Source organism: Macaca mulatta, chromosome 8 (genome assembly GCF_049350105.2).
Source record: "Macaca mulatta isolate MMU2019108-1 chromosome 8, T2T-MMU8v2.0, whole genome shotgun sequence".
In the NCBI taxonomy this organism is placed as follows: domain Eukaryota; kingdom Metazoa; phylum Chordata; class Mammalia; order Primates; family Cercopithecidae; genus Macaca; species Macaca mulatta.
Genome location: NC_133413.1, coordinates 154036340 through 154056600, shown reverse-complemented (window position 1 = coordinate 154056600; position 20261 = coordinate 154036340). Strand labels below are relative to the sequence as shown.

The window sequence follows — 20261 nt, the reverse complement described above, 5'->3', positions numbered from 1 at the left end:
GGCCCGATGTGACGGTATAAGGAGGTCTCTGGGAGGTGATTTGGCTTCGATGGGGTCATGGGGTGGGCCCTGCCCATGGAATCTGGGCCCTCACAAGGAAGAGATGACACCAAGGTCCCTCCCCAAATGAGGACACCTCTGAACCAGGAGGCGCTCGCCGGAAACGGACCCTGTTGGCACCTCTACCTCGGACTTCCAGCCTGCAGAGCTGGAGAGCATAAACCCGTGTTCTCTGTGCTGCCGCCTGTGGTGTCCCGGTGAGGCAGCCTTGTAACTCCATGACCGACAGCTGCTCTCTACAATCTTCAGTGAGCACGAAAACACTCATATTCATGCTGTAAATAAAAGATTTGGGATATTTTCAAACACACCAACCTCCCAGCTTCAACAGCTGTCAACGTTCAGCCAATACCGTTCTTTCTCCTTTTTATTAGAATTTTAAAGCACATCCCAGGCGCCATGTCATTTCCCCACAAACACGTCCAAATGCATCTGAGTGAGGATTCTCAGGTAACCCTGTGTCACCATCACCGCCAACAGCCAATTCCTCACCCCACCCGACTCACAGCCGACCCGCCCGACTCACAGCCCACCCGCCCGACTCACAGCCCACCCGCCCGACTCACAGCCCATCCGCCCGACTCAGTCCACCCGCCCGACTCAGCCCCTGCCCACATTTCCACGATTGTCTAAAAGTGACTTTGCACTTGGTTTGTTCATATCAGGGTCACACACAGCCTGCTCAGCCTTTCTGTGTGCCCGGCTTCCAGTGGAAAGGTTGCCTTCTGGTGGCATCTCCGGCCGGGTCTGGCTCAGGGCTTCCTCTTGGTGTGTTCAACCTTCTGGTTCCCCTGTTTCTTGTAAACTCGTTTCTGATTCCAGCATTACACGTGCACGTGTTGGCTGGAATTTTTTTTTTTTTTGAGATGGAGTTTCAGTCTTGCTCCCCAGGCTGGAATGCAGTGGTGCAACCTTGGCTCACCACAACCTCCACCTCCTGGATTCAAGCAATTGTCCTGCCTCAGCCTCCCGAGGAGCTGGAATTTCAGGCGTGAGCCACCGCACCTGGCCTGGCTGCAATTCTTAAAGAAAAACAGGCAAAAGCAAAAATCCTTCAACAATTCAGCTAACCTGAAACACGGCAGTGTCCCCGATCCATTTCCACAGGGGTCACACTGGCAGATTTTTATTTCTGGCTGGATAGGACACCTTAAGTTTCAAACAAAGAGGTCACCTCTTCCCCATGAAATGCACTATGGTGAATACGGCCACCTCACTGCCCTGAGACCCAACTCGATCTGCCAATTTCAGGTGCGTGACCCAGGCTCTGACCAACAGAGCTGGGTGGGGGCCATCCCTGCAACACTGGGGTGGCCCTGACCTAACCGGCTGAGCACCACTCCCTAATCCTTGAATACGGCTCGGTAATACAAAGGCTCTTGTTTCTATGGCCCAGTGCAGAGGCTGCAGGAGGGTCTCTGCCTCTGTGCAATGCCTCGCCCAAGACAGAGACAGGAAGGGAAGCCAGACCAGGCAGCAAGCATGGAGTGCGGAGCCAGGGAGGAGAGGCCCAGCAGACAGCGACTCAGGGCCAGGGTGGAGTCCGAGCCAGACAGCTGTGAGCACCGGGCAGGCTTCTCCACCTCTGCGCCTGGCCTGGCATGTGGCTCCGTGGTCGCACATGCTCTCAGCACATCCCCAGGGTGCCCGGCACCGGGGTGCAGCCCCTGCCATCTCCAGAGCCCCCACCATCTCCGGCGTACCCATGGATTCGCTTCTCCCACCTGGCAGTTTTCCCAGTAAAACTTCTCGGGGGACTGGAGAGCTCTGAGGACTGAGAAGGCTTCTTTTCAGGCTGATTTTCCAGGCTGAAGAGCAACTTCTCACTGCAGCTCTCCCTCAGGGCCCAGTACTACCGCAGAGGTACAGCACCCCAGCTTCGGGGGCCCCTACACCTCCCCGTGCCTGTGAGTTCTTTGATGCCGCGTGAAGAAGCCCAGGTGGCGGAATCCTTTCCCGCAGTGGCCGCACTCGTAGAACCTCTTTGTCAGGTGCAGCCTCCGGTGGATGCTGAAGCCCTTGGGCCACCGGAAGGACTTGCCACACTCGGCACAGGTATAGGGCTTCTCCCCGCTGTGGACCCTCTGATGGTGGCTGAGGTTCTCCTTGGTCCGGAAGGCCTTGCCGCAGTCCGCGCAGTAGAACGGCCGCTCCCCGGTGTGCACCAGCTGGTGTCTGAGAAGGTTGGATTTCTGCTTGAAGGCTTTCCCACAGTCGCCGCACGAGTAGGGCCTGTGTTCGGTGTGGACCTTGCGGTGCTGGGCCAGGCGGTCCTTCAGGCTGAACGCCTGCCCGCATGCCTCGCAGCAGAAGGGCTTCTCGTGCGTGTGGTTCTTCTGGTGACGCTGCAGGTTTGAAGCCCACCGGAAGGTCTGGCCGCACTCGGGGCACTTGAAGGCCTTGGTCCCCGTGTGCACCGTCTGGTGAGCGAGCAGCCGGCTGTGGCAGCTGAGCGCCTTCCCGCAGGTGCCGCAGATGAACGACAGCTCCATTGCGCACTGCTTCCGGTGCTCTCTGCGGCCCGGCCGCTGCCCACAACACTTCGTGAGCATCTGACAAGCAAAAGCCGTGGGCTTGGCATCTGTCCTTTCTGGAGCAGCTCTGGGAAGCTGCCCGTCATCCGCGTCCGGCCCGAAGCTCTTCCGAAAGCTGCTTCCCTCGCTGGTTCTTTCTCGCCTCACATGGGTTTTCTTATGAGCCCAAGTTGGATGGTCACAGTGTCTCTTGGGGTCTGCAGATTTCTTTGCCCCTGTGGAAGGAACAGATACCCTTACACAGAAGCCAGTGGCCCGTGGCCAGGCAGTGCCTCCTGCTGTGTGCGTCAACTGGCTTCTATCTACTCAGCTCATTCCACGTGGCTACAAGTGATCAGGAAAACTTGTTCAAAGAAACACAGATGGCCGGGTGCGGTGGCTCAAGCCTGTAATCCCAGCACTTTGGGAGGCCGAGTCGGGCGGATCACGAGGTCAGGAGATCGAGAACATCCTGGCTAACACGGTGAAACCCCATCTCTACTAAAAATACAAAAAACTAGACGGGCGAGGTGGCGGGCGCCTGTAGTCCCAGCTACTCGGGAGGCTGAGGCAGGAGAATGGCGTAAACCCGGGGGGCGGAGCTTGCAGTGAGCTGAGATCCGGCCACTGCACTCCAGCCTGGGCGACAGAGCGAGACTCCGTCTCAAAAAAAAAAAAAAAAAAAAAAAAGAAACACAGATGAGCCACAAAGATCAATAGCGGAAACCAAGATGAGCTCAGATGGTTCCCCAGCCCCGGTGGCACGCAGGATACCTGGCACTGCTATGTGAGGGAGCACCGACACATGGCTGCCAATCAACAGAAGCAACTGGGCCAAGAGAATGTCCTTTCACCCTGTCCACGCCAGCAAGCCCCACTCATGCAGGTGGAGGTGATAGCAGGATATCATCTGGAAGATGGGTAGCTCCACGTGATTCTCAACCACTCAGCCTCGGAGCCATAGCTGGATACTCCACAGGCCCAGGGACCCGACACTCCCCAGCCGGGGGCTCCACAGGCCCAGGGACCCGACACTCCCCAGCCGGGGGCTCCACAGGCCCAGGGACCCGACACTCCCCAGCCGGGGGCTCCATAGGCCCAGGGACCCTACACCTCCCCAGCCGGGGGCTCCACAGGCCCAGGGACCCTACACCTCCCCAGCCGGGGGCTCCACAGGCCCAGGGACCCTACACCTCCCCAGCCGGGGACTCCACAGGCCCAGGGACCCTACACCTCCCCAGCTGGGGACTCCACAGGCCCAGGGACCCGCCACTCCCCAGGCGGGGGCTCCACAGGCCCAGGGACTTCCCAGGGCTCGTGTTCTCGTAGCTGCTCCATCCCATTCTGAAAATCTAAGTAAAAAGCAAACCCCCTCTGACCACTGCCTCAAGAGCACCCCTCACCTAATGGAGGGAAGCACGGCCACTGTCCCAGTTTTGCAAACAGGGATGTGGAGCAAACTCCTACCCAGAGCCACATACCTGGAGACCCTCACGTGCAGTCAGTACCAGGCCTGTGGCTGTAGGTCAGACACCTACACCAACGGCCTCCGCCAGACAGCACCTGGGTGGCTAGGTGAAGCCTTCAAGCGTCACTCTGGCCTCAGGCCCCTCCCAAACTGCAGCTGTACGTCATCCTGCGCCACCGTGCCTTGCGAGCCCCGGCCCCCGGCCAGTGTCCATCAGGGCAGGAGGGTGGCTGCCCCATGTCTCTAAGGCCTAAGTTAGAGAGCGGCTGTGTGTCCACTCTCCCATGGGAAGGACGCACCCTCGGTCACTGCAGTGTGCTGAGCACTCACCCAGGAGCTGTGGCCACAGGGACGGGGCCCCCCGAGCCCAGACAACCCAGTACTCACCTGGCCAGTGGCCCCTCTGCACTGCCTGGAGCTCAGGTCTCTCCCGATCTTCAACCCACGGCTCCTCCCACTGTTCCAGGCGAGAGACGAGGTCTGGTCTGGGGCTGCAAAATCCTTTTCAAAGGAGAGAAAAGGTTCTGTTTTACTTGTACTGAGGACAAAGCGAGGGTTGAGGCTCAGAGCAGTTCTGCACTAGCCTAAGAGGCCAGGCAAGCCCAGCCCTCGGGGCGGCCCTGGAGAAGCTACCCTGAAGCAGAGATGACAGGAAGGGAGGGGCCTGGACACCAAGGCCCACGGAAGGCCCTGACAAGGTCAGAGGAAGGAAGATGAGGCTGCCTCCAGGGAGCCTCAGAGAAACGCTGAGTGGGCCCCTCTGTCTACACAGGCCAAGAACTTCCAGCTCCTGAGCCCCCTCGGCTGGGAGGCCCCACGACCATCCTGGACCAGCCAGGCCCGGAGGCAGCGGCAGAGCTCACCCCACGCTCAGCCCGCGCTCACCCCGCTCACCCCGCAGCACTCGGCCCGCACTCACCCAGCACTCGGCCCGCACTCACCCAGCACTCGGCCCACACTCACCCAGGGCAGCCATACTGCTGAAGTTGTCCAGCATCACGTCCCGGTAGAGGGCCCTCTGGCTGGGTTCCAGACACGCCCACTCCTCCCTTGAGAAGTAGATGGCCACGTCCCTGAAGGTCACCGGCTCCTGCAACACACACAGCTCCCGAAGTGGCCATTCCCAAGAAAAAGAAGGCTCAGCCCACAGGTCTGGGCGGGAAGGGGGAATCAGGGTGGCCCTGCTGTGGACTGATTGTTTGCGTCCCCTAAATCCATATACTGAAGCCCGGAGCCCTGAGTGGCTGTGTCTGGAGATGGGCCTCTGTGGAAGAGATTAAGGTTAAGTGAGGTCAGAAGGGTGGGGCCCTGACCCATGGGCCCGGTCCTCACAGGAGACTCCAGAGAGCTCCCCAACTCCCTCACCGCACATGCGTCAACACAGCACAACAGTGGCTGTCTGCAAGCAGGCCACTGGCCCCGCCAGAAACCAGATCTGCAGCACTCTGATCTTGGACATCAGCCTTCAGAACAGAGGAAGTGCATGTCTGTAAACTGCCCAGTGTGTTGTACTTGGTTACGGCAGCTCTAGTGGACTAAGACAATCTAGTCTATTTTCCTACAACAGCCACTATTCTCCTAGTGTCAATGAATCCAATTTTCTTTTCTTTCCTTTTTTGAGATGGAGTTTTGCTCTGTCACCAGGCTGCGCAATCTCGGCTCACTGCAAGCTCCGACTCCCAGGTTCAAGCAATTCTCCTGCCTCAGTCTCCCGAGTAGCTGGGACTACAGGCGTCCGCCACCATGCCCAACTAATATTTTGTATTTTTAGTAGAGATGGGGTTTCACCATGTTAGCCAGGATGGTCTCAATCTCCTGACCTCGTGATCCACCCGCCTCGGCCTCCCAAAGTGCTGGGATTACAGGCATGAGGCATTGCACCCGGCCCCAATTTTCTTTTATCTTTCCCCGCCCCTTAAGAGAGAAGGTAAGGCCGGGCGCGGTGGCTCAAGCCTGTAATCCCAGCACTTTGGGAGGCCGAGGCGGGCGGATCACAAGGTCAGGAGATCGAGACCACAGTGAAACCCCGTCTCTACTAAAAATACAAAAAAAAAATTAGCCGGGCGCGGTGGCGGGCGCCTGTAGTCCTAGCTACTCAGGAGGCTGAGGCAGGAGAATGGCGGGAACCCGGGAGGCAGAGCTTGCAGTGAGCTGAGATCGCGCCACTGCACTCCAGCCTGGGCAACAGCGTGAGACTCCGTCTCAAAAAAAAAAAAAAAAAAAAAGAAGGCAAAAGGGCAGACATGGGCACAGTGCCTGGGAAGCCGCTGCCACAGACCCTCCCCGCGTGTGTGCTGGGATCTCAGGCAGCCGGCAGGGCAGAAGGGAGGCTGCGCTCGGCAGCGGCAGGGCTCACCTGGGCCATGTCCATGGGAACAGCGAGGCCACGCCTCTGGGGAAGCACAGCGCCAAGGAGGGCAGATCTGCGGAGACAAGAAATGTAAGCGGGCGTAGCCAGCCCAGGAATGCCCACCCCACCTGACCGCAGGAGCCCCCCACTCAGCAAATCAAGGGGAATTCAGGAAAAATGAGTGATGCACACGCAGGGTCTGCTCTGTAACTACCGACAGCCACCAGGTGTGGGGAAATTTGGCAGTGGTGAGGAGTCAACATATCTTTAAGGGACAGCTGGGTGCGGTGTGCCACCTGCCACACACAAGAACTCTGAAATACCAGACAGCAAGCCAGGCCTGTCACCAGAGAAGGACAGAGGCCAGCCACTGCTGGCTGAAAGCCAACAGCTTAGCTGCAAACACATGACTGGAGAGTCTAACCGCAACTGAGGCGTCTGGGGCTCCTCAGGAGACAGGCGGGCAGCCGTTCCCGCGGCGCTATGCCCGGAGGATGCTCTCGGGTACGCTACGAGGAGGCCACCTGGCAGCCTTCCCCCAAGTGAAAACCTGGGGGAAGGTTTTCACCCACTGCACTCCAGCCTGGGTGTCAGACTGAGACCCTGTCTCAAAAAAAAAAAAAGCCCCGAGAAATCCCATTAATCTTCACTCAGTCTCCAGATCAAGCCACGAGCTCCCCTAAACCTTAGGGTCCGGGCCCACTGAGATCCAGCTTCTACCCCCAGGTCTGTGGAGAACCACCCTGGCATCCCACTGCCCTGCCACAGTGGGTCCTGCCTCCTTCCTGAGTAAAGCTCAGAGCCCCAATATGCAGAAGAGGCCAGCCCCACAGGCGCCCCTGAGAAGAGACAGAACCCGCTGGAGGAAGATGGCCCATGCCTGGTTACCTTGTCCGGGGAGGGGAGGAGATGTTGCTCTAGACCCTACAGACACGGAAGTATCATAAAGGGCTGTCAGGAGCAACTCATGCAAACAGGTTCAGCAACTGAGATGAAACGGACAAACTCCACGAAAAACACAGGACTATGAAACTGACGAAAGGGAAGCCAGGCAGCCGCCCATCTGAAGGGAACTGAAAATGTAACTTGAACCCTTCCCATGAGGAAAATACCACACCCAGCTGGGTTCCCTGGTAAGCTCCACCAAAGCCTACGGGAGCACAGTACTGATCTTAGAAGCTATTTAGTGAACAGAGGAAGAGCAGACACTATCCAGTCTGTCTTAATGAGGCCAGCAAAACCCAAACCAAAAACCCGATAGAGATATTACAAGGGGCCAAGCACAGTGGCTCACGCCTATAATCCCAACACTCTAGGAGACTGAGGCAGGAGGACTGTTCGAAGCCAGGAGTTGCCCAACCTGTCTCTATAAAAAATAGAATTAGCAGGGTGCAGCGGTGGACATTCGCAGTCCCAGCTACTCAGGAGGCTGAGGTGGGCGTATTGCTTGAATACGGGAGGCATAGGTTGCAGTGAGCTGAGCTCATGCCACTGCACTCCAGCCTAGGTGTCAGACTGAGACCCTGTCTCAAAAAAAAAAAAAAAAAAAGATATTACAAAAAAATTACCTACCAAACTCTCATAAACACAAATTTTCAAAAAATATTAGGAAGCCAAATCCAGCAGTTTATAAAAAGAATTCTCGGTCATGACCAAGTGACGTGGACCCTAAGAGTACACAGCTGGTTTGATCCCCATTAGCTGAAGCTGGTGCCCAGAAGGCTCCCGCCACCACCTGTGTTCAACACTCACTGCAGGGGGCAGCTCCCTCGGCGTTCACCCCTGCCCCTCGTCCCTCCCACCTCCAGCACAGCAGGTACACAGACCTTCCCTTTCTCCTTCTGACACTCACAGGTGGCCACATTAACTGCTACATGTTTTCAGGAATATACTTTCAACTGGAGATTTTTTTTCACCCTTTCAACAGCATGGCATCAACTTTAATCACGATGACTTCCCGAACATTTGAAAACGACATAACTAACCACATTAACAGAATAAAGGAGAAAACCATATGACAGCTATTATCTCAATAGATGCAGAAAAGGCATTTTTTAAACTCAAGACCTAATCCCAACACAAAATCTCAGCAAACAAGGAACAGAAGAAAACTTCCTCATCCTGGCAAACCTGCAACCAACATCCTGCTTCATGGGCCACTATGGAACTCTTCCCCTCTGAGACCAGGAACAAGCAGGGCTCTCTACCCACTGCTTCTCTTTATCACCTTATTGGAGGCCTGAGCCAGTGCAAGGAGGTAGAAAAAATACACAAAGCCATAAGATTACAAATAAAGAAGTAGGTCGGGCGCGGTGGCTTATGCCTAGAATCCCAGCACTTTGGGGCGCCGAGGCGGGTGGATCACCTGAGGTGGGGAGTTTGAGACCAGCCTGGCCAATATGGTGAAACCCCATCTCTACTAAAAATACAAAAAGTAGCCAGGCATGGTGGCAGGCACCTGTCATCCCAGCTACTTGGGAGGCTGAGGCAGGGGAATCGCTTGAACCCGGGACGTGGAGGTTGCGGTGAGCCAAGATCGCACCATTGCACTCCAGCCTCGGCAACAAGAGCGAAACTCCATCTCAAAAAAAAAAAAAAAAATTTCACAAATTGGAGGTAGAAGTTGTAGTGAGCCAAGATTGTGCCACTGCACTCCAGCCTGGGTGACACAGAGAGACTGTCCTCACAACATTGGGGTAGGCAAACATTTCTTTCCTGGATCCCCAAAAGCACTTTAAAAAAATTACAAATTCAGGCTGGGTGCAGTGGCTCACGCCTGTAATCCCAGCACTCTGGGAGGCTGAGGTGGGCGGATCACCTGAGGTGGGGAGTTCGAGACCAGCCTGGCCAACAGGCTCTCTCTTCAATCAAGAAGGGAGAAACCCCTTCTCTACTAAGAATACAAAATTAGCCGGGCGTAGTGGCGCATGCCGGTCATCCCAGCTACTCAGGAGGCTAAGGCAGGAGATTTGCTTGAACCCGGGAGGTGGAAGTTGCGGTGAGCCAAGATCGTACCACTGCACTCCAGTCTGGGCAACAAGAGCAAAACTCTGTCTCAAGAAAGAAAAAAAAAATCACAAATTGGATTTATCAGAATTAAACAGTTTTGTTTATCATGGCAGTCAAGAAAAAAAATAAAGGAGACTGGGTGCAGTGGCTCATGCCTGTAATCCCAGCACTTTGGGAAGCTAAGGCAGGAGGATTGCTTGAGGCCAGGAGTTTGAGACCAGCCTGGGCAACATAGGGAGACCTCTGTCTCTACTGTTTAATTAAAAAAATTTTTTTAAAAAGGAGACACAAAGGCAAGCCACAGAATAAGAGAAAATATTCCCAATACATGTATCTGACAAAGGACTTATATAAAGAACTGTAACTCCTACAAATCAATAAAAAAGAAAAATAAAATTTAAACTGGGCAAAATATTAGAACAGACACTTCAACCAAAGTGATATAACGGTCTATAAAAACATGAAAAGGCACATTGAGCACACGGGTCATGGGTGGTGTTTTCCAATCAAACGACTTGCTGAGTTCCTCTAGCAAATAGCAATGACCACAGTGATAAAAATAACAGCTCCCGGCCAGGTGCAGTGGCTCACGCCTGTAATCTCAGCACTTTGGGAGGCCACGGCAGGTGGATCACCTGAGGTCAGGAGTTTGAGACCAGCCTGGCTAACATGGTGAAACTCCGTCTCTACAACAAGTGCAAAAAATTAGCCAGGCTACTCAGGAGGCTGAAGCAGGAGAACTCCTTGAACCAGGGAGGCGGAGGTTGCAGTGAGCCAAGATTGTGCCACTGCACTTCAGCCTGGGGGACAGAGCAAGATTCTGTCTCAAACAAAAACAAAAACACCAGCTCCCCTCAGCTGAACAGCTGTGTTTGCACTACAACCTGGGCTGGGCTTCCCAGCCTGGAAAGCAGAGTCGGGGAGAACCGTGAGATAGGCCAGAAAAGGGGCTAAGGCCAGATTATTCAAGGCATCCTGAGCCATGGTTTCATGTGTAATGCGACAGAAGTTTAATACAGGAGAACAGAAGGATACTGTCATAGCTGCTTCTTTTCCCCCTAGGCAAATTAACACAGGATTTTTTTTTCTGAGGCAGGGTCTTGCTCTGTCACCCAGGCTGGAGTGTGGTAGCCCAGTCACAGCTCACTGCAGCCTCGACCTCCTGGGCTCAAGTAATCCTCCCACCTCAGTTTCCCCAGTAGCTGGAACCAAAATCGCATGCGCCACCATGTCCTGCAATTGTTTAAATTTTTTGCAGAGAGGGGATCTCACTATATTGCCCAGACCGATCTCAAACTCCTGGCCTCAAGAGATCCCCTGGCCTCGGCCTCCCAAAGTGCTGGGGTTACAGGCGTCAGCCACAGCATCCGGCCTAAGCTACATTTTAAAAATTTATTATTATTATTATTTTAATGAGATGGAGTCTCGCTCTGTTGCCCAGGCTGGAGTGCAGTGGCGCGATCTCTGCTCACTGCAACCTCTGTCTCCCAGGTTCAAACGATTCTCTTGCCTCAGCCTCCCCAGAGTAACTGGGATTACAGGTGCACACCACCACACCCGGCTAAATTTTTGTATTTTTTTGTAGAGGCGGGGTTTCACCATGCTGGCCAAGTTGGTCTCGAACTCCTGGACTCAATGATCCACCTGCCTCGGCCTCCCAAGTGCTGAGATTACAGGCGGGAGTCACCTCTCCTGGCTAAGCTACATTTTTAAAAAGATCCTCTGTGATGAACAAATGAGAAAGCAGCAAAAAAGGATGGGGGTGGGGAGAAGATAGGGAGGCGATCAGGTGAGAGAGGAAGAGCCAGGATTGGGACTTACAGGGTGGGAATGGCAAGGAGGCAAATGGTTCAGTTATGGAGCTAACGCACCAATGACCGACTGTGCGGCTGGGCGTGGGCAGGAAAGGGGAAGAAGTGAATCTCGGGTTTCTGCCTCGTCCCCTTCGCGGTGGAATGCCTGGGAGGACCAGTGGGTGGGGGGTGGACGTTACAGGAGCTCAGGCTGGGGCAGGGGAGCTTTGAGTGTTATGAACTAAGTCTAAGCGCTTGGGTCTCACCGGAGCGGTGCGGGCTGGAGACACAGGTGTGGAAAGTGTCTATGGGGGATAATGCGGTCACGATCGTGGACGGGGTCAGCCGGGGAGAAACCAGCTTCAAGAGGATACACAACCGGGTCCTGACAAACCTGCAAGTGTAAGGGGCGAGGAGAGAAGAGGAGGCTGAGCCGGAATAAGCCGAAGAACAGCCCCCGAATAGCCGGGGTCACAGGCAGCCTCCCGGGTCTGTCCCAGCAGCCTCCACGCTGGGTTTCACAGCCCTGGGGCGGCCGCAGATTTAGAAGGTCAGACAGCCCACGACCCAGGGACGGAGGGGCGGCGGGGACACGGGCGCACTCACCACCAGGGCGTCCTCAACAAGGATGCTGCATCCGCTACGCCGCGCCGGTAGCCCAGACTTCTACAAACTTCCCCAGCGGAAGTTGTTATCCGACAGCTTCCGGCCCCTCTAGGAGCCCACGTCTCGGTGGTGCGCGCAGGCCGCCCAGGCCGTCCAGGCCGCCCGCCTCGCCCCGCCCCGCCTGTGGCTCCGCCCCGGCCAGCAGGCCCCTCCCCATCACAGCCAAACGCCACCACGACCGGCTGATTTTTTTGTTTTTTTTAGTAGAGACGGGAGTTTCACCATGTTGGCCAGGCTGGTTTTGAACTGCGACCTCAGGTGATCCGCCTGCCTTGGCCTCCCAAAGTGCTGGGGTTACTGGCGTGAGCCACGGAGCCCGGCCCTCCTAACCTAAAGTCGGCCTAAAGGTTTCTCCTACAAAGTGAACTGTAACCTAACTGGAGGTGTGAACAGACTTGTCACTTGCTCTGGTACCAGTCACTCAGTTCCAGCCAATCAAGGGTGTAGGGTCCAGCCCTATGGGGCTAAGCGAGTGTTCTCCCCGTGTGCGGAGACGAGAGATTGTAATAAACAAAGACACAAGACAAAGAGATAAAGAGAAAACAGCTGGACCGAGGGGACCACTACCATCAAGAGGCGGAGACTGTTAGTGGCCCCCAAGGGCTGGGCACGCTGATATTTATCGCATACAAGACAATGCAGGATGTGCAGCCCAGGCCCAAGGGCGCTGGCGCAGGGCCCCATCATGTGCAGGGGACTCTACCAGCTAGTAGGTGGTGCCAAACAAGTGTTTGGGCCCTGACTGTGGAGGCCAAGGTGTTTATGAGACTGGCGCTGCCCATCGTGACTGGGTGCTGTTGGAGCTACCAGTCGCACATCCAAGGGGCCAGCAGTTTACTGGGAGATGGAAGTGGAGTCTAGGATTGGGCTTGGGCAGGTCCAGAAGACACAAGGATGGCCCAGGTCCCCGTGCCACCCTCTGTCTTCTGGGCCTCTCCCCAAGCCCACGCCTGTGGCTCCATGGAGAGGTCCCTGAGCCCTGCTGCAGGAGACGGGTAGTCTCATACCTGGCTTACGGAGGGGCCCGGTGTGCTCTGAGGCCCTCCAGACAGAGCAGGGCTCCTGTGGCGAGGCAGTCGGTGAAGTGCAGCTCCGGCCCATCTCACAGTGGCCCAGCGGGTCCCCAAACCAAAAGCCAATGCTAGAGCTCCAGAGCCTAGAAGCCACGCCCTGTAGCGCAGTCTTCACCTGTTGGGAACAGCCCCCCAAAATCTGGCCATAAGCTGGCCCCAAAACTGGCCATAAACAAAATCTCTGCAGCACTGTGACATGTTCGTGATGGCCATGACGCCTACGCTGGAAGGTTGTGGGTTTACCGGAATGAGGGCAAGGAACACCTGGCCCGCCCAGGGCGGAAAACCGCTTAAAGGCATTCTTAAACCACAAACAATAGCATGAGCGATCTGTGCCTTAAAGACATGCTCCTGCTGCAGATAACTAGCCAAACCCATCCCTTTATTTTGGCCCATGTTTCCCATAAGGGATACTTTTAGTTAATCTATTATCTATAGAAACAATGCTAATGACTGGCTTGCTGTTAATAAATACGTGGGTAAACCTCTGTTCACAGTTCTCAGCTCTGAAGGCTGTGAGACTCCCTCATTTCCCACTTCACTTCCCTATATTTCTGCATGTGTGTCTTTAATTTCTCTAGTGCCCCTGGGTTAGCGTCTCCCTGACTGAACTGGTCTTGGCAAGTGGCGTCCATCGTGGGAGCTCCAATCCAGGTGGAAGGGTTGCCGGAGTGATGGCTGGAGAACGTGGAACTAAGCTGGAGGACACCCGAGTACTCTTAAATCAATGCCCGTGGTGAGTTAGAAGGGGCGCTTGGGAGCATCAGGGTAACAATGGGACAAGTGTGGGGTCTGGTTCATTCCACCTTGGAGCTTTTTCACACTGATGAGGAGGAAGGAGGGTATAACGAAGTAACAGAAGAGGGTACAGAGCAGGTTTATTTGCAGCTAAAGCTAAAGCAGCAAAGGAGGGAGAGGTTCAGCCCTACCCTTCTGCACCCCTCATTATTATTTTGAAGAAAAAGAGTGGCCTGACCCTCCAGCTCTTTCTTTTCTGGAGGACACTGGGAGAAAAGTAGTTGCCCCAGTGACTGTTCGAGCAGTGCCTGGAGCGACTGCTCTTAGTTCTATTCAGGCAGGAATTTAGCAAGCTAGATGAGAGGGTGATTTAGAGGCTTGGCAGTTCCCTGTTAGAATACACCCCCCAGATCAGCAGGGAAATATTATAGCTACATTTGGGCCTTTTCCTTTAAAATTCAGAAAAGCACATTTAGTTGATTATATCAACTCCTGTGATGGTGTCAGAGGTAATCTGCACAAGCCTACTCTGCTAGCACAGGCAATGGCAGGACTGAGAGTGGATAAAGGAAATACTCCATTTCCTGGAGCTTGTTTTAACTGTGGGAAGCATGGTCATACTAAAAAAGAATGTAGAAAAAAATCAGTGAGTCAGGCCGCCAGGTAGGGGAAAAAAGGAAACTGCTGAGCCTGAAATATGTCCAAAATGTAAAAAAAGGAAAACACTGGGCTAGTCAGTGTCACTCTAAGTTTGATAAAGGTGAGAACCTGATTTCGGGAAACGCCATGAGGGGCCCATCCCAGGCCCCATTCTAAACAGGGGCATTTCCAGTTCAGGCCATTCCCTCAGCCCTGTAAGATGTCTGTGCCCGCCACAGCCGGGAGCGCCGCAGTAGATTTATGCTGCACAAAAGCTGTGAGCCTTCTGCCGGGGAACCCCCACAAAAGGTCCCAGCAGGAGTCTGTGGACCCTTCCCAGCAGGGATGATAGGATTACTTCTAGGAAGGTCTAGTTTAAGTTTAAAAGGGGTACAAATACATACAAGAGTCATTGATTCAGATTATAACGGGGAAATTCAAATTGTTATATCTACTTCTGTTCCCTGGAAAGCAGAGCCAGGAGAGTGCATAGCACAGCTCCTGATTGTGCCGTATTTGGGAATGGGAAAAAGTGAAATTAAATGAACAGGAGGATTTGGCAGCACAAATAAACAAGGCAAAGTAGCTTATTGGGTAAATCAAATCACTGATAAATGTTCTACCTGTGAGGCTGGGCACGGTGGCTCATGCCTGTAATCCCAGCACTTTGGGAGGCCGAGATGGGAGGATCACAAGGTCAGGAGATCGAGACCATCCTGGCTAACACAGTGAAACCCCGTCTCTACTAAAAAATACAAAAAACTATCTGGGCGAGGTGACGGGCGCCTGTAGTCCCAGCTCCTCAGGAGGCTGAGGCAGGAGAATGGTGTAAACCCGGGAGACAAAGCTTGCAGTGAGCTGAGATCCGGCCACTGCACTCCAGCCTGGGCGACAGAGCGAGACTCCGTCTCAAAAAAAAAAAAAAAAAAAAAATGTTCTACCTGTGAAATAACTACTCAGGGAAAGAAATTTAAAGGTTCGGTAGATACAGGAGCAGATATTTCAATCATCTCTCTACAGCACTGGCCGTCTGCGTGGCCAATTCAACCTGCTCAATTTAACATAGTTGGAGTTGGTAAAACCCCTGAAGTGTATCAAAGTAGTTGTATTTTGCACTGTGAAGGGCCCGATGGACAACCTGGGACTATTCAACCAATTATAACTTCTGTACCTATAAATTTATGGGGGAGAGATTTATTACAACAATGGGGAGCACAAGTTCTAATTGCAGAACAATTATGTATTCCTCAAAGTCAACATACGATGTATGAAATGGGGTATGTCCCTCGTATGGGACTAGAAAAAAATTTGCAAGGTTTAAAAGAACAGCTTCAAGCAGAAAGACAAAGTTCCCGCCAAAGATTAGGATATCATTTTTGATGGCAGACATTGTTAAGCCTCCAGAACTTGTACTTTTAAAATGGTTAACAGATACGCCAATTTGGATAGAACAATGGCCGCTAAGTAAAGAGAAACTGGAGGCATTAGAGGAATTAGTTACTGAACAATTAGGAAATGGGCACAGAGGCGGGGCGCGGTGGCTCAAGCCTGTAATCCCAGCACTTTGGGAGGCTGAGACAGGCGGATCACGAGGTCAGGAGATCGAGACCATCCTGGCTAACCCGGTGAAACCCCGTCTCTAGTAAAAAATACAAAACACTAGCCAGGCGAGGTGGCGGGCGCCTGTAGTCCCAGCTACTCGGGAGGCTGAGGCAGGAGAATGGCGTAAACCTGGGAGGCAGAGCTTGTAGTGAGCCGAGATCCAGCCACTGCACTCCAGCCTGGGCAACAGAGCAAGACTCTGTCTCAAAAAAAAAAAAAAAAAAAAAAAAAAAAAAAAAGGAAATGGGCACAGAGCTCCAACATGTTCCCCTTGGAATTCTCCAGTTTTCGTAATTAAGAAAAAATCAGGTAAATGGAGAATGTTAACTGACTTAAGAGCCATCAATTCCGTTATACAACCTACGGGAGCATTACAGCCAGGATTGCCTTCTCCTGCTATAATTCCAAAAAATTGGCCTTTAAAAGTCACAGATTTAAAAGACTGTTTTTACTATCCCCTTAGCTGAGCAAGACTGTGAACGGTTTGCATTTACAATTCCTGCAGTAAACAACCTGCAGCCTGCTAAGCATTTTCATTGTTTCATAGATGGGTCTAGAAATTGTAAAGCTTATTGTTCTGGTTTGAAAAGTAAAGTATTCCAGATGCCTTATACTTCAGCTCAAAAAGCAGAGCTTGTAGCTGTTAATTGAGATATTGACTGCTTTTGATATGCCCATTAATGTGATTTCTGATTCTTCATATGTGGTTCACTCCACACAGTTAATTAAAAATGCTCAGTTACTATTTCATGCAGATAAACAACTGATGACAAAAACAAAAAAGGGGGAGAAATAGGGATTATGGGACAGCCCATACACAATTGAATCTAGCATTATTAACTGTCAATTTTTCGAGCCTGCCCAAAGGTCAGATGTTAGCAGCAGCTGAACAGCATCTACAGAAACCAGCTGCAAAGACAGAAGCGGAACAATTGATTTGGTGGAGAGATCTAATAACAAAAAGTTAGGAAATAGGTAAAATAATAACTTGGGGTAGAGGTTATGCTTATATTTCTCCAGGCCAAAATCAGCAGCCGATTTGGATACCATCAAGACACCTGAAACCTTATCATGAGCCAGATGCTGAGGAAGAGATTCTGGGAGGATCCCGAGGACCCCCCGGTTGCAGCCATGTTGAGACTGACACTGAGGAGGACCCCAACTGTCATGAGCGACACCCATCGCACACAGCCACCCACCTGGGGACAGATCAAGAAGCTGTCACCGATGGCAGAGGAAAACCTGAGGAAAGCAGGACAGCCAGTCACAATGAGTAATTTAATGGTAACTATGATAGTGATGATCACCATTGCCATGAGTATTCCTTCAACAAGGGCTGACACAGAGAACAATTGTACTTATTGGGCATATTTATCAATCTTGGCTGGCAATAATGCCCGGATGTAATCACTCTATGACACAGTTACACACGCTTTCTGAAGGACGTGCTCCTGCTGCAGGTAACTAGCCCAACCCATCCCTTTATTTCGGCCCATCACTTCATTTCCCACAAGGGATACTTTTAATCTAATATCTATAGAAACAATGCTAATGACTGGCTTGCTGTTAATATGCACATGAGTAAATCTCTGTTTGGGGCTCTGGGCTCTCAGCTCTGAAGGCTGTGGGACCCCTGATTTCCCACTCCACACCTCTATATTTCTGTGTGTGTGTCTTTAATTCCTCTAGCGCCGCTGGGTTACGGTCTCCCCGACCGAGCTGGTCTGGGCATTCACCCTTCCTTGGAAGCCACGCGCGGCAGCGCACCGTCTTCACCTTTCCTTGGCTGTGAGCTCTTCCAGGAAGCACAAAGCACAGGGAAACGCCGTCGCTCCAGGGTCACGCTATCGCTCCAGGGTCACGCTGTCGCTCCAGGGTCACGCTGTGACTCTTTGCAGCCTGCTTTTTTTTTTTTCTCTGAGACGGAGTCTCGCTCTGTCGCCCAGGCTGGAGTACAGTGGCGCAATCTCGGCTCACTGCAAGCTCCGCCTCCCGGGTTCACGCCATTCTCCTGCCTCAGCCTCCTGAGTAGCTGGGACTACAGGCGCCCGCCACCATGCGCGGCTAATTTTTTGTATTTTTAGTAGAGACTGGGTTTCACCATGTTAGCCAGGATGGTCTCGATCTCCTGACCTCAGCCTCCCAAAGTGCTGGGATTACAGGCGTGAGCCACCGCGCCCAGTCAGATAAGAACTTTTAAAAAGCCATGTGAGTAATTTCACAGGTTTAAAGGAAAACATGGTAATGTAGCAATGAAAGGTATAAAAAAAGAATCCAGTGGAACTTCTACAGCTGAAAAACCTAGTATCTGAAATGAAAAATTCAATGGTGGAATGAACATGAGACCACAAAGGCTTCTGAACTCAAGGTGACCTTTTAGAAATAAAAACAAAATAAAATAAACAAACAAAAAAGACCTCAAAGGCAAAAGAAAAGGTCAATGGACTTGAAGACAAACCCACAGAACATGACCACACTGCAGCACAGCAAGCGAAGGGACAGGAAGGCAGCAGCAAACAGAGCCACAGTGCCCCGAGGGCAACAGAAAGCAAACTTCACCTAAAATTCCAATTCCTGGCTAGGAGTGGTGGCTCACGCCTGTCATCCCAGCACTTTGGGAGGCCGAGGCGGGTGGATCAACTGAGGTCAGAAGTTTGAGACCAGCCTGGTCAACATAGTGAAACCCCATCTCTACTAAAAATACAAAAATTAGCTGGGCGTGGTGGTGGGCACCTGTAGTCCCAGTTATTCGGGAGGCTGAGACAGGATAATTGCTTGTATCTGGAAGGTGGATGTTGCAGTGAACCAAGATCGTGCCATTGCACTCCAGCCTGGGCAACAAGAGTGAAACTCTGTCTCAAAGGGGAGGGGAGGGGAGGGGAGGGGAGGGAGGAGGGAGGGAAGGAAGGAAGGGAGGGAAGGAAAGAAAAGGAAAGAAAGAAAAAAAAAGAAAGAAAAAGAAAGAAACTGTGATGGAAAATATTCCAAATAAGAGGAAAATAGAGCCACAAATCCAAGATCAATAACCACCAAGAAAGATAAAAACAAAGAAATACACACCAAGGCACATCATAATCAAACAGCTAAAAGCCAGTGATAAAGAGAAAATCTTACAAGCACTCAGAGGCAAAGTAAATTACATATTCTGTATGCAGCAACATCCTTCAAAAATGAAGGCAAAATCAAAATATTTTCCAAAGATAGAAGTTGAAAGACCTTGGCCGAGCATGGTGGCTCACACCTGTAATCCCAGCACTTTGGGAGGCCAAGGCGGGAAGATTGCTTGAACCCAGGAGTTCCAGACCAGCCTGGGCAACATAATGAGACCCTGTCTCTACTAAAAATTTAAAAACTAGCCCAGCATGGTGGCACACACCTGTAGGCCCAGCTACCAGTGGGACTGAGGAAGGAGGATTGCTTGATCCCAGGAGGTTGAGGCTGCAGTGAGCTGTGATCCCACCACTGCACTCCAGCCTTAGCAACAGCATGAGACTTAAAAAAAAAAAAAAAAAAAAAAAAAAAAAAAAAAAAAAAAAGCTGGGTATGGTGGCTCATGCCTGTAATCCCAGCACTTTGAGAGGCTGAGGAGTTTGAGACCAGCCTGGCCAACATGGTGAAACCCCATCTCTATTAAAAATACAAAAAATTAGCCAGGCGTGGTGGGTGCCTGTAATCCCAGCTGCACGGGAGGCTGAGGCAGGAGAATCACTTGAACCCGGGAGGCAGAGGCTGCAGCGAGCCGAGATCGTGCCATTGCACTTCATCCTGGGCAACAAGAGTGAAATTCCATCTCAAAAAAAAAAAAAAAAAAAGAAAGGAAAGAAATTTAATCTCCAATCTCCAATGTGGCAGTACTGAGGTAAGGCCTTTAAGGGGTGACTGGATCACGAGGGCCCTGCTCTCATTTGTGGATTAATAGATCAATGGGTTATCAGGGAGGGGATCTGAAGGCTTTACAAGAAGAGAAGAGACCTGAGCTATCCCGTAAGCATGCTCAGCCCCTCACCATTGATGCCCTGCACCATCTCCAGACTTTGCAGAGTCCCCACTAGCAAGAAGACCCTCACCAGATGCGGCCCCTTGGCCTTGGACTTCTCTGCCTCCATAGCTGTAAGAAATAAAATCCTTTTATAAATTACCCAGTTTCAGGCCACGTATGGTGTCGCACACCTGTAGTCCCAGCTACTCGGGAGGCTGAGGTAGGAAGATCACTTGAGCCCAGAGGTTTGAGGTTACAGTGAGCTAGGGTGGCATCACTACCCTCTAACCTGGGCAACAGAGTGAGATTCTGTCAAACAAACAGATAAATAATCCAGTTGCAGGTATTCTGTTGTAGGCAACAGAAAATGG

General features: G+C 52.3%; 1 protein-coding gene across 15 annotated transcripts in view; it reads right to left on the bottom strand.

Annotated features, from left to right (window-relative positions):
* Nucleotides 1-411: 411 nt before the first annotated feature.
* The window catches only part of ZNF707 (zinc finger protein 707), a 44701-nt gene continuing 24851 nt past the window's right edge, over nt 412-20261 (bottom strand). The window contains exons 1-8 of one of the 15 annotated variants that reach the window (XM_077944559.1): nt 11800-11890; nt 9323-9420; nt 8898-8972; nt 7280-7918; nt 6398-6464; nt 5005-5131; nt 4429-4542; nt 412-2809 (exon numbers count right to left, since the gene is read on the bottom strand). In XM_077944559.1, the coding sequence (XP_077800685.1) occupies nt 1950-2809; nt 4429-4542; nt 5005-5131; nt 6398-6412 (1116 nt within the window). In that variant the 5' untranslated portion in view covers nt 6413-6464; nt 7280-7918; nt 8898-8972; nt 9323-9420; nt 11800-11890 and the 3' untranslated portion in view covers nt 412-1949. Of the gene's footprint in view, nt 2810-3831; nt 3918-4428; nt 4543-5004; nt 5767-6136; nt 6465-6815; nt 6995-7279; nt 7919-8849; nt 8973-9322; nt 9421-11459; nt 11588-11799; nt 11891-12866; nt 13169-20261 lie in introns of those variants that run through there. The other 14 variants (XM_077944556.1, XM_077944562.1, XM_077944561.1 and 11 more) reach the window with 14 other exon arrangements.